The sequence below is a fragment of the Neopsephotus bourkii genome, unplaced genomic scaffold (assembly GCF_033783945.1).
Source record: "Neopsephotus bourkii isolate Nb327-2 ecotype Australia unplaced genomic scaffold, CSIRO-AGI_Nbou_v1 NB_689, whole genome shotgun sequence".
In the NCBI taxonomy this organism is placed as follows: domain Eukaryota; kingdom Metazoa; phylum Chordata; class Aves; order Psittaciformes; family Psittacidae; genus Neopsephotus; species Neopsephotus bourkii.
The window spans coordinates 145,531-163,058 of record NW_026901188.1 but is presented as its reverse complement, the minus strand read 5'-3'; the positions used below and the strand labels follow the sequence as shown (position 1 = coordinate 163,058).

The 17,528-nt window shown below is 54.6% G+C and overlaps 1 protein-coding gene across 4 annotated transcripts in view; it reads right to left on the bottom strand.

Annotated features, from left to right (window-relative positions):
- PTDSS2 (phosphatidylserine synthase 2) overlaps nt 1-16,485 on the bottom strand; it is a 38,904-nt gene extending 22,419 nt beyond the window's left edge. Inside the window, exons 1-3 of one of the 4 annotated variants that reach the window (XM_061353608.1) lie at nt 16,365-16,485; nt 16,261-16,322; nt 6,622-6,723 (exon numbers count right to left, since the gene is read on the bottom strand). In XM_061353608.1, the coding sequence (XP_061209592.1) occupies nt 6,622-6,723; nt 16,261-16,322; nt 16,365-16,445 (245 nt within the window). In that variant the 5' untranslated portion in view covers nt 16,446-16,485. Of the gene's footprint in view, nt 1-6,621; nt 6,724-8,249; nt 8,270-14,671; nt 14,787-16,260 lie in introns of those variants that run through there. The other 3 variants (XM_061353607.1, XM_061353609.1, XM_061353610.1) reach the window with 3 other exon arrangements.
- Nucleotides 16,486-17,528: the final 1,043 nt, after the last annotated feature.

Sequence of the window (17,528 nt, the reverse complement as noted above, 5' to 3'; positions counted from 1 at the left end):
AGCTTCGGTGCAATTGCAAATGAACATCACCACTCCAAAACATTTCCATACTCAAGCAAAGACAAGGAGGAGCAGATCAGCCCAAACACTGCTGCTGGTCAAGAGCTGGGACTTTACATGGAGCCTAACAGAAGGTGAGCGAGACATTAAAGAACCAAAAAGCATTATCAGACCATGAGCCCAAGGACACTGAAGACCCAGAGCTGCATCCCAAGCACCCTCAGGCCAGACCTGCACAGTTAAGTCCTGCTTAAGGACTGTCCTGATCCTGTCCCTTCCAGGAGGCACCATCTCTGTGTGTGACCAGAGTGAGATGGGGAAGGGACTGATCCGGCTGAGAGCTGAGGAAAGGCTTGGTTAGAGCTGGACAGGCTGAGAGAGCTGGGCTGGGGCAGCCTGGAGAAGAGAAGGCTCCTGAAGGGGAGACCTGAGAGCAGCTCCAGTGCCTAAAGGGGCTGCAGGGAACCTGGAGAGGGGCTTGGGACAAGGGCCCAAAGGGAATGGCTTGAACCTGCCCGAGGGGAGACTGAGCTGAGCTCTTAGGCAGAACAGGAGAAGCTGTTGGAACTGGATGAGCTTTAAGTCCCTTCCAACCCAAATCATCCTGTGATTCCATGAGAAACCAACTCCTGTCCCAGTGGCTTTCACAAGGGATGCAGCAGCCCACGTGTAAGATTCAGCCGGTGTGGAACTGAACTTTTAGGGCACAGAAGGCTCCAGCAGGAGATCCAGACCAATCAAACCAGCACGCAGCAGTCAAGACCCAGGATTTGAAACGCACTCATTACACGCAGCATGGTTTTCAATGCAGCTTTCCTTTGCAAATAAGAAATGAGAACACTCACATCCAAACGCCCTCACCCTCAGGACCCCATCGTTCAGCATGAGGACCAGACCTGTACTGAGGTACCAGTCAGGTGGCATCATCTCAATGTACCTGACATCAACTTAAACATCTCCTCAGATTTTAGGTAACTGAGATTTTAAACACCTCCCATGCACCCAATCCCTTTTCTTTTCCAGAGGCTCCTGTTTTCCCTCAAGCCCATGGTCTCAACTTGGGCATGCTCCTTTAGTCCTAATGGATGCAACAGTGCAAAGCGATCCAAAAATGCTTTCCACTGCATCTGAACTCCCAATAGACCTTTCCTGCTTCCTCACATTACCCTGTTAAGAGCCGGCTGAAGAGATGACACTGAGCAATACCTCCCACCCCACAAAAGGGGCTGTCTGCAGCCGGTGCTGCAACCCTGGGCTGCAAATAAAAGGGCTCCATTTGCAGGAGCCAGAGAAAATAAAATACCCAATAAAATTCAGCCTGGAGAAGAGAAGCTGCGTGGAGACCTCAGAGCAGCTTCCAGTGTCTGAAGGGGGCCTATAGGGATGCTGGGGAGGGACTCTTCATTAGGGACTGCAGTGACAGGACAAGGGGTAATGGGTTCAAACTGAAACAGGGGAAGTTTAGATTGGATCTAAGGAAGAAGTTCTTTCCTGTGAGGGTGGTGAGGCACTGGAATGGGTGCCCAGGGAGGTTGTGAATGCTCCATCCCTGGCAGTGTTCAAGGCCAGGTTGGACAGAGCCTTGGGTGCCATGGTTTAGTGTGAGGTGTCCCTGCCCATGGCAGGGGGTTGGAACTGGATGATCTTAAGCTCCTTTCCAATCCTGACTGTTCTATGATTCTATGATTCTAAAATAAAAAGAAAATAAAATACCCAAGAACATGTCTTTCCTTGAGGAGCTGTCACACACCAGGAACTCCTATTGACACAGTTCACAAACTCCTACCCAAAGAGAAACCAAAGGGATTTATGAACACCATTCTGTGACATTCACCTCTGAGTGCCAACGTCTGTGCTTCCTGAATGCAAAACCAGGATTTACCTTGCAGTTGTATCAGCTCTTCAGCTCGCTTCCTGACACTGGGAGCACGACAGAATTACCTACTGAATGAGTGAAGAGCCCATCAGGAGGCTCAGAGCTGAAGCTGCTGACGGCTTTCAGCTGATCTCAAGAATGAGAACATTCTGCATCTTGAGCCTGTATTTAGACACACTGCTAGTACAAATGTACACGTCCACAGAAACATCTGCATTCTGTGTCCTGCAACTACACGTGTCTGCTCACAACCACTGCATGAACCAGGACAGCCAGGATCACTGCTTTAGTCCTTGCAAGGGTAACTGCCCCAAAGCTGGAGATGACCTGAATCTAAACCACCCTAGGAACTTAATTCAGTTCCCTTTCCTGACACCCACTGAGGCCAACAGCAGCTCTGCTGGGATCAGCTGCAGGCCCAGCTGGAGGAGTTCACCCATGTTCTCCCCTCAGCATCCCTCAGCTGCCTCCTCACACAGCTCTTTCGAAGCCTGCCCAGCAGCTTGGCCTGCTGGGTTAGTGTGAGGGGAGGTAAGAGATCCTCTGGGATCCCCTGCAAGCAGCCCGATGGCCACGGCAAACGGATCTTCTGGAGCAGCACACTGGGAATCATGGACTGGTTTGGGCTGGAAAGGAGCTTAAGATCATCCAGTCCCAACCCCTGCCATGGGCAGGGACCCCTTCCCCTGGAGCAGCTTGCTCCAAGCCCCTGTGTCCAACCTGGCCTTGAGCACTGCCAGGGATGGGGCAGCCACAGCTTCTCTGGGCACCCTGTGCCAGCGCCTCAGCACCCTCACAGGGAAGAGCTTCTGCCTTACACCCAACCTGAGCGTCCCCTGTTTCCATTTGAACCCATCACCCCTTTTCCTGTCACTCCAGTCCCTAATGGAGAGTCCCTCCCTCTCCAGCATCCTTGCAGTCCCCTTCAGACACTGGAAGCTGCTCTGAGGTCTCCATGCAGCTTCTCTTCTCCAGGCTGAACAGCCCCAGTGTTCTCAGCCTGTCTCCATAGTGGAGGTGCTCCAGGCCCTGATCACCCTTGTGGCCTCCTGTTTTGGAAGACACTAAACAGCAAAGTGTGCTACAAAACTCACTTTAGCACTGAACCAAAGAAGAGAAGAGCACAGCAAGGGTTGCAGCAGCACACAGAAGCTGTTGTCTGTGTTGGTGTAGGGGTCGATACAGAGGCACAAGACAATGGATCCTGTCTATGAGCATCTCTCTATTGCCCTTTGTTCATGGTGTTTCATGCGGCAGCTCCCACTGCTGCAGGGCAGCAGCACGGCTGGTGCCATTCCCCAGTGGTACCACGAGCTGCACAGGAGGTGTGTGAACAACCACCTCACCTTGTCATCTCGGTGGGTGTTCAGCAACAGGAGCTGGAGGGCATCAGCTCCCAAATAGCCCTCGATCCATTACCAGGGCTGAGCAGGGAGCTGCTCTTACCAAAACCAGTGTGAAAGGGCACCTTAGAAGAGAGCGTTTCATGGTTCGAAATTCAATGCACAACCCACTGCACACAGGACTCTTTAAACCTGGATGTGGTTCTATATGGAAAAATATGAGCCCTTTCCCCCAGAACCTCTGCACAGCGTTCAAGGTATCAGGGAGATGGGGGTTTGTCCCACAGCCACTCTATGCACAGGGGGAGGCTGAACATGCACTTGGCTGCCCTCAGAGCTGGAGCTCAATCCTGTCAGCTCCTCCTGGGTGCTGAAGGGTGGCTGTCAGAGGGGCTGGGCTCTTCCAAGGCTGCTCTGAATGCTGCAGAGCTGTGTGAGTAAGAAGCCTCACTGATGAGACAGGCTTTGATGCAACGTCTCTGGCTATGAAGTGAATTCCCAAGAGCCTCTGCAAGAGAGGGAACCTGACTGCACGCACCACACGATCCCACCAACGCCTCTGGGCATGATCCCAGTGAACTCAGACTGGATTCACAGCTGGGACAAATCTATAAACCCTACCATACAAACCTAACCCTCCTTCCCTTGCCCTGACACGCTGCAGGGAGGGAAATGGCACCAAATGGCAGCATGTGAACAGATACACGTATGAATCCTGCCTGTAGACACCACACCCCATGACCTCAGAGGTTCATGCTCCGATTTGTTCCTTGTCCATCATTTCTGCTGCTGAGCTGTTGCACAAATCCCATCACCCACCCTGCCCTCAGTTCCTTCCTGAAGAGAATGGAGGAAGAGACCTTATAGGGGAGAAGCTGGGACCTCAGCTCACTCCTTACTGCTTCAGTGAGCCCAGGAGCCACAGCAACAGCAGCTAGCAAAGCAATTGTGTATTTACCCCAAGGAAACGCTCTGCTCTAAGCACCTAATGCAGTTCACAGGCATTTGGGCACCTCCCAGCAAGAGCTCAAAGGAGGTTCAAGCCTTTGTGACCATGTATTTAGAGTGCACACTCAAGGCCAGGACACTGCTCCACTGTCATTGTGCAGAGCTTGGAAATAAAAGAGCATGACAGCTACAGACCCTGCTCACTGGTAACAAACCCACTGCTGTTCATTAAGGACAGCATCACCATGAAATATCTGCACACGGAGACAGCCTCATGCTGGCCAAGGGTTTAGATCAAACCACACGACAGCTCTCCGTGAAGACTGAGCGAGATCACAGGCTAGGAGAAGGGATTTTAAGCCATGGAAGCCACAGGCAACAACCTGTGCAAGCTGGGGATATGGATCTACTCCTGCATGCTGTGACCATCTTACTCCTGCTCTGAAGTGCCTCTTCTTGTCCAAATACACACTTAAAGAGCCACATAAAATAGGTCAGGAACAATGAGATGTAAGAGCAGCACGCACCCAGATGCTAAAGAGGAGAATGGCTGGGACACGAGGTGAGCTGGAATCCTTTACACTTGATGGTGCTAAACTTGGCTTAGCCCCTACCTCAAAGCCCTTTGAAAAGAGACTCAATGGAGATCAGAAAGGAGTTCACTGAAAACCGAGTGTAAAGAGCGTGTGAACAACACAGACTCTGCCATCCCCTCTGTAAATCAGGGCCAAGGCAGAGCTTAGGAAAGGCCCACAGGACTTGTGTTGTGTCTGCACTGATCTCAGCTTGGAAGAAGCAATGATTTGGCAGTTAACTGCTGCCTCTGAAGCCACCATGCAGCTTGGGTGGCTGTGGCAGCAGCACAAGGGTGAAGCCTGAGTGGAAACAGATGCAGCCTTCAAAACCAACAACAAAAAACAACATTTGGAAGAGCATAACCAGTTCTCAGGATGCTGCTTTTCAAGTAGTTTTGCATCTAGATACTGCAGGCAGCATTCCACAGCCAGCACTGAAGAAGGCATCAAAGAACATGCATAGGATCATACAATAGGATCCCAGCCTGGTTTGTGTTGGAAGGGACCTTAAAGCTCCTCCAGCTCCAACCCCTGCCACGGGCAGGGACCCCTTCCACTGGAGCAGCTTGCTCCAAGCCCCTGTGTCCAACCTGGCCTTGAGCACTGCCAGGGATGGGGCAGCCACAGCTTCTCTGGGCACCCTGTGCCAGCGCCTCAGCACCCTCACAGGGAAGAGCTTCTGCCTAAGAGCTCAGCTCAGTCTCCCCTCGGGCAGGTTCAAGCCATTCCCCTTGGCCTGGCCCTACAGGCCCTTGTCCCAAGCCCCTCTCCAGAACCTGGAGAGAGACACTCACTGCTACTGCCTGGTATGGTGCTGTTAAATGGATTTTAACAACAGGGCACATTATTCCCTCCACTGAATATGCAGAAAGCAACTTGTATTTCATGAAAGTAAGGTTAATCTGCTGCTTAATCTTCTCTGGTTTGTTTCTATTAAAGCAGCAAAGGCTCTAATCCCAACAGTAAGATACTCCACTGAGTCACCTCGGATCTGTATTACTGCCCACCGATGTGTCATCACTTCTCTTCCAGCTTTTCCCCTTCTTTACTTGAGCTGCCACCGCAGGGAATGTCACAGCTCCATCCGCTCCCTGGGCTCACTGGGACTAAGATGCCATTTGTGCCCCCCAAAGCCTTGCAGCAGCTTTCCCAGCTCCAGACAGGGCACACACAGCGTTCAACTTGTTCCATTCCACGCCCTCAAGTGAAAACACAAACCCTCAGCTCAGCACACGTGTGTGAGTTACATGTGCCACATCTATTGTGTAAATGGCAGAGCAACAAGCGAGGTTATCTCAGGAAATAGCCCAATTCCTGCATCTCCACGACAATGAATGCTGCAATCTGAGTCACTTCAGAAAATGTGAAAAATAGGAAGGAACCCTTCAATAGCAAGGGTTGTAGTTAACAGAGTGTTGTAGTTAAGAAACCAGACCAGTAGAAACCAGAATGACTTCCATGCTGACAGCAAGGATGCTTTGCAGTCTGTAAGCATCCCCCTCATCTTTAGGATACACTTAGCTTTTGAGAAGACCACTTTTCTTCCCACTTTGGGTTCCCTGCTGTATTCCTTTAAAAAGAGGAGAAATTCAACCACATTAGGGTAGGGCACCTTCCACTAGAGCAGGCTGCTTCAAGCCATGCCCAACCTGGCCACTCACTGCTATGGGAGTCAGTGACACTGACCTGATTAGGGATGAAGCTCACGGAGCAGCAGCAGAGGAGCTTAGACTTACACTTGGTTGTCACTAAGGTTCAGCCCTTGAAACAGCTTAATGCAAAGGTCACCTGAGGTGGCTTATGCCCAAGGTACAGTGAGCTGTTCATGCAGCTGCCCTCATGTAAAACACCTCCTAGGAAGCCCTTCTCAAGCATTTACCTCTTTGTGTTGTAGGCTGTGTCTTGAGGTGTTTCTTCAAGCAGGGTCACGTAGCCCAGCGCACACGTGAGGATGAAGAGGACTGTTAAGGTATGAGCTCTCCTACAATGCAGAGGAGAGAAAATTGGCATCAGAGAGCAGAAGTTCCATCCGTCAGTGAAGCCTCAGCCAGTCCAGCACACACACAGGGCTCCACAGCACTAAAGCTGTTTTAGGGATTGCACAGCACAGAAAGCAGGGTTTACAATGGCACTCAATTTAGTTCCCAGCCCATTGTGCACTCGCACTGACAGGAGCCTGCGCAAGGACAGGTCTTGCTCATGTTCCCCTTGAGCCTGGAGTTAAGGAGGACATGGGCAGACACTTGCCAAGGGACCAACAGCAGCTTGGAAAGCCCAGCAGCACCTGTGCTAACAGAGATCCAAACCCACCAGGTCCCTCTCCTGCTTTGTCAGGTATGGACCTGGCAGTGCTGCTGCCCCGCTCCTTCAGGCCAGGTAATGAAAACTGCAGCAGACGAACAATGGAACAGAAGGGAATTCACCCCAGCTATGGGGATTGTGCCTTACAAGGAAAACTAGCCATTAACCCCCCTTTTCTGAATGAGACCAGCTGCAATTGGAAGAATTGCAAAGCTGCCCCTAGATGCCTTATTTCCTGTAGCTTGTGGTTTCATCCCAGCTTGGAGCTGAAGGGCAGCTACAGCCTCATGGCTAGAAGTGGGTGCCCACAGAACCAGAGGTTGGTGCCCTCAGAACCACATGCAGCTATCCCTGCACAAGGGGTTTCTGCTGAACCAGCTCTGCCGTGCCAGCCAAGCTCCCCAGCAAAGCTTGGTGGCTGCTGATCCAGGCTGTTAAAGCCTGCATCCGGATGCTGTAGCACACTGGTACAGCATGCTGCCGCTGTGTGTGCAGCCACAAGCTCACTCCCCCATCCGAGGGAAGCTCCCACTGATTTGGGTGGGAAAGGAAAGGAGCCAAGTACCCACAGTCAGACCAGGAGTGAAGAGGGGAACGCACTGCAGCCAGCTGACACCACACACATGCACCTACTGACTACAACACACACAGTTCCCACTCTGCTCTTTGATTTCAAGGCGAACACCCCTTCCCTAATGAGAAGCCATTTATTGTTGAGTGGAAAACTTCTCTGACCTCAGCTCAGAAGCATGGGAAGTCTTAAATGGGCATTTAAGATCAAACCATACAGACACAAGTCTGTTTTAAAGGTCTACACAACATCTCTTTATACAAGCAACACAAGTATCAAGCATCAAGCTTAGAGACCCGAAAAACTGAATGAAAACGACTGTGATGGACACTTGTACGTACTGGTTCTATTTCAGTTTTCTTTTTATATTCTATTGGACTGAAAGCTAGCATTACATTTCCATTTTATACCAAAAGACCCAGGTTTGTACATGTACACTGCTCGATAAACCAGAGCTCACCGAGGACTGCCAAGCAGCCCACTGACCTAGCTTCAAACACCACCCCCAGTAACCTGCCTAGAACTGCTCTGAAAGTGAAGGTAAGCACTACTGTGAGCTACATTTTCTGCCTAATCCCAAGCACAGCCACTGCTCACAGCATCCTTTTAATCCCACTGGAAGACACATGCAATACCTCATAAGCAGATGCAATCCTCTTCTGTCACTGCTGGGAAGGTGCTGGGTGTTTAACACTCTCCTGCCTGGCAGTCCCCAGGGCTCACACTAACCAGCTCCAGAGGGAGAGCAAGAGGACCTCCGAGTATTCCCAAAGTGAGGAAAGAGTCAACGTGTCCAAAAGGCTCCAAACCCCAAGGCGGCTTCAGAGGACAAGCTTCCTGCTGGACGGATGCATCCTGCCCTGGCCCAGCCGCCCCGGATGCTGAAGCGCAGGTGATTCACACTTCACATACTTCACATTCACCAGAGCCACGTGATGAGGAGCCTGTTTTGAAACCTGCGGGAGCTGAAGGTCTGAACCCCAGCCTCTCAACGGGGGCACCGCACCAGGGGCCGGAGGGGATGCTCGGATTCACCTGCATCAGAGCAGGCCCTTGCCCATTGCATTTACACATGTATGTAATACAGAATCCCAAGGGTTGGAAGGGACCTCAAGAGATCATCTGGTCCAACCCCCCTGCAAGAGCAGGGTGACCCAGAGTACATCACACAGGAACTTGTCCAGGCGGGCCTTGAATATCTCCAATGTGGGAGACTCCACAACCCCCCTGGGCAACCTGTTCCAGTGCTCTGGCACTCTCACAGTAAAGAAGTTCTTCCTGATGTTAACGTGGAACCTCCTATGCTCCAGTTTACACCCATTGCCCCTTGTCCTATCACTGGATATCACTGAAAAAAGCCTAGCTCCATCATCCTGGCACCCACCCGTTACATATTTGTGAACACTGATGAGGTCACCCCTCAGTCTCCTCTTCTCCAAACTATAGAGACCCAGCTCCTTCAGCCTCTCCTCATAAGGGAGATGTTCCACTCCCTTCATCATCTCTGTGGCTCTGCGCTGGACTCTTTCAAGCAGTTCCCTGTCCTTCTTGAACTGAGGGGCCCAGAACTGGATGCAGTATTCCAGATGCGTCCTCACCAAGGCAGAATAGAGAGGGAGAACCTCTCTTGACCTGCTAACCACCCCCTTTCTAATGCACCCCAGGATGCCATTTGCCTTCTTGGCCACAAGGGCACATTGCTGGCTCATGGTCATCCTCCTATCCACCAGCACCCCCAGGTCCCTTTCCCCTTCGCTACTTCCCAGCAGGTCAGTCCCCAGCCTGTACTGGTACATGGGGTTGTTCTTCCCCAGATGCCAGACTCTACCCTTGCCCTTGTTGAATTTCATCAAATTTCTCCCCGCCCTGTATGCTGATCAGAAAAAAAAAAGCTCATGTTAAATGCAAGGCTCTGCACTGTATTTGACGTGGTTTATTTTAACTTTCTTGAAACCAGTATCTAAGAGGCTACTAAACCAAACCCAGAAACAGTGACTTCCCCCGGATCATTTCACCTCCTGAGCACCCAGATGGAGTCAATGACTTTTTCAATGCATTCAGCATCGTGTAAATTGCCACAACTTCAGTTCTGAGCAAGTCCTCACTCAAACACATCTAGAAACCTGCCTCGTAGAGCAACGATGGCCTGCCTCCATCCACCCTTGTGGGGCGTTGGCAGCAAGGCATGCGGTCAGTGTTGGAGCACGTCATGGGTGCTGTTTTCCTTTATTACTGGTGCTGCAACCATCAGCCTGGAACCCAGGAGGCTCCTCTGTTGCACGGGGAACAACAGGTTCTGCATCTCCTCATGTTCCTTTCAGCTCAGTTCTCACCTCCAACTGAAGCCAGATTCTCTGGCATCAAGTGTTCAATGTGGTTACTCACAGAATCAGAGCACTTTGTGTTGGAAGGGACCGAGACCTCAGCTCAGTCTCCCCTTGGGCAGGTTCAAGCCATTCCCCTTGCCCTGTCCCTACAGGCCCTTGTCCCAAGCCCCTCTCCAGGTTCCCTGCAGCCCCTTTAGGCACTGGAGCTGCTCTCAGGTCTCCCCTTCAGGAGCCTTCTCTTCTCCAGGCTGCCCCAGCCCAGCTCTCTCAGCCTGGCTCCAGAGCAGAGCTGCTCCAGCCCTCGCAGCAGCTCCATGGCCTCCTCTGGCCTCGCTCCAACAGCTCCAGGTCCCTCTGGTGCAAATGTCCTTTCAGGCTAGCATGAAGCCCAGAAGCCACAATGACAGCGCATCTCCATCAGTTTGCTTTGTGGGAAGAGCACGTTGGCAGCTCCAACCAGGAAACTGCAAGTGTGACAGTGATGAGAGCTGCCAGAGGCAGCAGAGCATCACACACCCTACCTGCCACAGGAACAAAGGGAGAAGGGGAGGGGAGGCAAAGGGCAAGTAAGCACAGGTACACAGGGTATCCTCCGCAGCTGAGGGGGAAAGCAGAACTCCACATCACCTGGAACAGGGCAAGAAGGGAAGCAGCTCCAGCAGCCACAGAGGCCAACAGAAACACGAGGGAAGCCGGGAGGAATGAACCTGCAGGAGGGATTGGTTCTGTCTCCATACACTTGCAATAACCCAGCAGTGAACAGCACACACTGAGCACAGCCCAGCACTGCAGGAAGGATTGGTTCTGTCCCCACACACCTGCAATAACCCAGCAGTGAACAGCACACACTGAGCACAGCCCAGCACTGCAGGAAGGATTGGTTCTAACCCAGCAGTGAACAGCACACACTGAGCACAGCCCTGCACTGCAGGAAGGATTGGTTCTAACCCAGCAGTGAACAGCACACACTGAGCACAGCCCCGCACTGCAGGAAGGATTGGTTCTAACCCAGCAGTGAACAGCACACACTGAGCACAGCCCAGCACTGCAGGAAGGATTGGTTCTAACCCAGCAGTGAACAGCACACACTGAGCACAGCCCCGCACTGCAGGAACCAGCAGGAAGGGTTGTGTCCTCCCAGCCTGGAGCCTCAACAGAGCCAGGGCAAGCAGAGCAGGGATCTTCCCCTTGGAACTGGTCACAGCTTGGGCAGAGCACCAGGAGCAGGAGGGTGCAGGCTCCAGCTGGAACTGGAGGGGTTTCTGTCCAAACCCTGGGAGAGCAGTGCCCGCAAGCACGGGCATCGGAAAAGAGACAAGGCCAGGAAGGGGGAATGGAATCCACAACAAATCCCAGACCAGCAGAGCTGGGACACTGAGCAGTTTCCTGCACCAGCATTTCCCTGTCCTTCTACACCCCCCCTCTGGCTCTCTCCTCCTTCAAACCCTGGGCATCCAAGTGAAATAACGCAGGTTTCCCTGTCACCACCACCAGCATCCCAAGGGAAGCGATGTCCCCCGGTGAAACCAATCCTGCACACTCCTGCCGTGCCAAGCCTCTCAGTTCACCCCTTGCATTGCTTCTGGTAGTGGGGCCTGCCTTTGCCCCCCAGCCCCTCGCACTGAATCCCACCCCATCTTCCCATGTTCTCCTTAAAAACTGGAGCGTGTACAGAAAAGACACCGATACAGGATCACAGAACCAACCAGGATGGAAAACAGCTTTAAAACCAACAGGTCCAACCATTGCCCAGCACTGCCAAGGCCACCCCTAACCCACGGCACCGAGGCCTCGTCTCCACGGGGTGTGAGCACTTGCAGGGCCGGTGCCCGCAGCCCTGCCCTGGGCAGCCTGTTCCAATGGCTGAGCACCCTCTGGGGCAGGAATTGTTCCTCAGCTCCATCTAACCCTGCCCTGGTGCAGCTTGAGGCCGGTTCCTCTTGTCCCATCCCTTGTTCCTTGGGAGCAGAGCCCAGCCCCTCCTGGCTCCATCCTCCTGTCAGGCAGTTGGAGGCAGCCATCAGGTCCCCCCTGAGCCTTCTCTTCTCCATCTGAACCCCCCAGGTCCCTCAGCCCTTCCCCATCACACTTGGGCTCCAGGCCCTGCACCAGCTCCATTCCCTCCTGAGCACAGCACGGGGGGGACACAGCGGGGCCCTGGCCCCATGCACCTCAGCCAGGGGGGCTCTGCCAGGTTGGATGCTGAGGAACGCACCAGCAAACAGAGCAGAGCCTCTGTGGTGGGAAAGGCACCGGATGCTTCCCATGAGCATGGGGAATGGTGCCTTGGAAGGGCTGCAGCCAACCCAGCCTCCGCCACCTTGGACACCTCCGGTCCCCCTGAACCTCAAGGCCCCCCCAACCCTCAGCACCCTGGGATTCCCAGTGCTGTGTTTCCAAACCCGGCTGCCCTGCACGCACGGATCCTCATTCCCAACGGAGCGCCCCTGCGCTGGCCATCGGGAAGGGTTTCTCACAAGCCCAAATAAACCAAAGCCCCCAGGCAGAGACCCTTTCCCCTGCTCCATGTTCCATGCTTCTTGCAGCAACCAGGCAGAAGGAACCCCTACAAAGCTGCATCAGCCCATGGAGAGCCTCCCACCACCACTTCCCGGGGCTTTTCCTTATCTCCCTTTTTAACTTCAACTCCCTGAGCTGCACAGGTCTCTGCTGTCACACTAGAACCTCATGGCCAACACCACAGCCACATGATGGCAATGCAGAGACAGGACACATTAATAACCAGCGGAGGACACGAAAGGGAATTACATTCAAAGTATAGCTTAGCAAAAGCAACTAAGGCCCAGTCGCATCCTAAGGTGGTGATGAAGATCCCAACACCTCTAACTCAAGGCTGGATGCCTTGCTGCACCGCTTGGGTTAAAGACAGGCTCTGAAAGGCACCCAGCTGTTAGGAGGGAAGCACTCGCAATGCCGAACCGGGTGATCCCCAATGGGCACCCCAAGGCTGGAACATCCCAGACCCCCCCTGCCTCCTGCTGCCTCTCACTGGCTGCTGGGAGGGGAGGAACGTTTGCTCCCGTAACACATCAGCACCCACTCTTGTGTGGGTTACAGAAGCAAAGCCACAGGGATGCTGTGGAGTGCTCTGGGGGGGGCAGCATTTAACAACCCAACCCAACCCAACCAACCCAGGGCCTTCCCCATGCTAGCTCAGGAAAAACATCGGATCCACTGTGCTCACCCCATACAAAAACTGAGTCAACATCTCGGCCACAAAGAGCCCCTTTGTTTGTGCTCAGAAGCTGATTCTGGAAGCAGACAGGCAAGAAACAATCAAAGGTACTGGAAACAACAGGGAACTGCCCCGAGCACAGCCTGCCAGGCAGGCCTGGCATTCCCAGCTCCTGATAGCTGGGACAGATGCTTGGAAATGAGTTCAGGGATAAAGATACAGAAACCACCAATGTGCTCCATAATGCTCCTGCCTGGTGCCTTTCCCAGAGACACAAGAGCTGTCAGGACACACTGACTGCTGTCCCACCTAGAAACTCAAACACAGGCCTGCCCAGCTTCAAGTGATTGACACTGAATATGAACTATATAGCATGTAACTTGTCATTCCAAGTTTATGCATTATATAGATAGATATTATACAGCACAGAAATTATTCCAAGTTTATGCATTATATATGTAGATATTTTATAGAACATAACTTGTCATTCCAAGTTTATGTGTTATAGATGTAGATATTATATAGCACGTAACTTGTCATTCCAAGTTTATGTTTATAGATACAGATATTACATAGCACGTAACTTGTCATTCCAAGTTTATGTGTTATAGATGTAGATATTATATAGCACATAGCTTGCCACTCCAAGTTTAGGTATTATAGATGCAGGTATTACATAGCACGTAACTTGCCACTCCAAGTTTAGGTATTACAGATGCAGATGTTACATAGCACATAACTTGCCATTCCAAGTTTTAGCAGGAGTTACATGGAGCAGGGACCTGAAGCACCACTTTTCCCAGGGACTGCACTGACAGCAGCAGAATTCCCTTTGCCAACTGAACCACTTCTGGAACGATTCCTGACAGCGTCTACAAGTCCCGGGCTCTTGAATGTGCCAAACTGAGCTACGTGGGAAACCTTATCCCAGCTTCTGAACTTCAGGGGGAAAAGACACTTTCCACACTTCAGAGACAGAGGGCACCTACTCCCTTCCATTGCTGTTTTCCATGAGCACCTCTGCACACACAGCACAGGAGCAACCCCAGGGTCACAGGGATAATTCCTTAGGCTGCGTAAGCTCCATTCTCAGCCCCTTCAGAACCGAGTCCCGACCAAGGAGTCCCTCACACCCTCAGGGCTCTTGGGCACGGGGCTAAAGGAAGAGCAGGAGAAGCCTGGAGCCTCTGAGAAGCTTTGAGCTGCTGCTGCAGCCCGAGGGACTCGCACTGCTGGGGGAAAGCAAGCAGCCAGGTGAGCTATGGGCCAAGCTGCAAACAGCCGCGTCCTCACTGCCCTCAGCAAGGGACGAGCTGGCAAAGGGGAAGCTCCTCGGAGCACCTGACCTGCAGAAGAGCTGCTCATGGGGGCAAATGAGCCTCGCATACAGCCTCTGAGGACAGAGCTGCACGGGGGCAGACGGCCCCACAACAGGAGGGAGGGCAGAGAATAAACCCAGCATCGGTGTTTAAGGCACCACAAGACGCCAGGCAAGAGCCGCCTCAGGCAGGCAGGAAGAAAAGGAGCGTTTTACCCATTTTCCATTTATAAGGAGGCTCCACTCCGCAGGCTCAGCAGGATCCAGGCACTCAGCAGCCTACATGTGCCAACGCTACCGGGTGCTCCAAGAAAGCTCCTCTGCCCTCAAGACAAGGATGTCCTTGGCGGCACCTCCGTAGCTCAGGCTTGTGCAGAGGCCCCCCTGCGACCCAGCAGCATCCCAGTGCTCCTCTGCAGTTTGCACTAGCAGAAATATCACCAGAACCAGCAGCTTCATCCACATCAACACCCTCTGCTCCACTTGTGCCCAGACAGGCAGGGAGAGAGCCAAGCACCCTCCCCCTGCTGCTCCTTAATGTCAGACTGGAGCCAAATCACATCGCCCTCAGCTCATGTTCCAACAAGGGACCTCAGTGACAGCCTGGCTGCCTCAGGCAGGGAGGACGGGAGGTTAACCCGCACAGGAAGCCTCTGCATGCAAACACACGTGTGCTGAAGGGCATTTCTGCAACAGCTCCAGCAAAGATGGGGTTTACAAGCGCTTTCCCAGGTACGAGCACATCCCCTCCTGGAGGATCGAGTTTAACAAAGCACTGTTTTACCCCTGGCCTAACAAACAGTCATGGCTTCTGCAGGGAGCATGCCCAGGACCATAGAGAACCCCTGACCTGCAGGGCTTTAGCACAGGCTGAGCTCTCTGCAGGGCTACAGGGAAGAACTGGGCAGAAAAAGGCTTCTTCCAAGGCTGAGGGAAGGGGAAGAAAGTGGAGCCCATATAAATGATTACAGAATTAACCAGGTTGGAAAAGAGCTTCAAGCTCATCCAGTCCAACCCCTACCCCAGCACTGCCAAGGCCACCCCTAACCCATGGCACCGAGGCCTCGTCTCCACGGGGTGTGAGCACTTGCAGGGCCGGTGCCTGCAGCCCTGCCCTGGGCAGCCTGTTCCAATGCCTGAGCACCCTCTGGGGCAGGAATTGTTCCTCAGCTCCATCTAAACCTGCCCTGGTGCAGCTTGAGGCCGGTTCCTCTTGTCCCATCCCTTGTTCCTTGGGAGCAGAGCCCAGCCCCTCCTGGCTCCATCCTCCTGTCAGGCAGTTGGAGGCAGCCATCAGGTCCCCCCTGAGCCTTCTCTTCTCCATCTGAACCCTCCAGGTCCCTCAGCCCTTCCCCATCACACTTGGGCTCCAGGCCCTGCACCAGCTCCATTGCCCTGCTCTGGCCCTGCTCCAGCACCTCAAGGTCTCTCTTGCAGTGAGGGACGGTGCCCATAAGACAACAGGGATGGAGCACGGAGGGCTCTGCACAGCGCGGGGGCTCCTACGGCGCCGGAGAGCCCCCCCCAAAGCACCCGCTAAGGAGAGAACCCGCTCGGGGGCGCTGCTGGAGGGCTCCCGGCCAGGACGGCGGTGCCGCGGCCACGCTCGGTCCAGCACCGCCGTTAAGCACCGAGGAGCACCCCCGGGGCCCCGGCGCGACCCCTGGCACAGCGCGGGCCCAGCGCAGGAGCCAGGGCACCTGCGGACAACGCGCGCCCGGTACCGGTGACCCCCCCGCACCCCGCCCGCGGCGCGGAGGGGCTGAGGGGAGCGGGGCCGTGCCACGGCGGGGGGCGGCTCTCACCAGAAGAACGTGTTGGTGCCGTCGTCGAAGACCTCGGACTCGGTGCTGCGGCGGGGGCCGGGCCCGAGGCCGGGGCTGGGAGTGGGGGTGGGCCCAGGCCCGGGGCCGTTGTGCTGCGGGCTCTGTTCCTCCAGCGCGGCCTTGCCGGGGCCCGGCCCGGGCCCGCGCCGCTCGCCGCGCCTCATGGCGGCCCCGGGGCTGGCGGCGGCGGGCGGGGCGGGGCACGCTCCCGTGCGACCCCGCGCAGGCGCAGAGCGCTCCCGCGGGAGGGCGGGCTCAGGCGGGGCGTCTCCTGTTGCCGCGGCAACCACCCCTTACCCGTGGATGCTCCGCCCCTAGGGCGCCGCCGGGTCCTATCGCCCGCCGGCTGCCAGCTCCCGGCGGAGGTGCGGGGCCTGCGACGTGCACAGCGCGTCCTGAGAGGGGGAATGAGGGAGTGGTGTGTGATGGAAGGGACCCTAAAGCTCCTCCAGCTCCAGCCCCTGCCAGGGCAGGGACCCCTTCCACTGGAGCAGCTTGCTCCAAGCCCCTGTGTCCAACCTGGCCTTGAGCACTGCCAGGGATGGGGCAGCCACAGCTTCTCTGGGCACCCTGTGCCAGCGCCTCAGCACCCTCACAGGGAAGAGCTTCTGCCTAAGAGCTCAGCTCAGTCTCCCCTCGGGCAGGTTCAAGCCATTCCCCTTGGCCTGGCCCTACAGGCCCTTGTCCCAAGCCCCTCTCCAGGTTCCCTGCAGCCCCTTTAGGCACTGGAGCTGCTCTCAGGTCTCCCCTTCAGGAGCCTTCTCTTCTCCAGGCTGCCCCAGCCCAGCTCTCTCAGCCTGGCTCCAGAGCAGAGCTGCTCCAGCCCTCGCAGCAGCTCCGTGGCCTCCTCTGGCCTCGCTCCAGCAGCTCCATCAATGCATGAACTCACCTCAGGACTTGCTCATCCCCGTCATGGCCAGCGAGATGGAGGCTCAGGAACTGCTCTGACAGCACAAAACAGGGGGGAGGACGGAAGCAGTCCCGATGGGGTTGAGATTCCCGGTGCATTCAGGTGTGCTGACAACCTGAGGTGTCCATTCCACTGCCCCGAGCTCCCAGCGTGGTCTCTGGTGAGCGCAGCCGAGCTTGAGGAACCTGGAAACGCCGCTGTTGGAGGCGTCAGGAATTCGCCAAGGAAGCACAAAATCCTGCTTCCTCTCACCAGGAAAGCAGGAAGGGAGGGGGGGAATGAACACGGAACCCTCCTTTCAGCCGTGAAAGGCAGCGTGGGGCCATGGGCACACAGA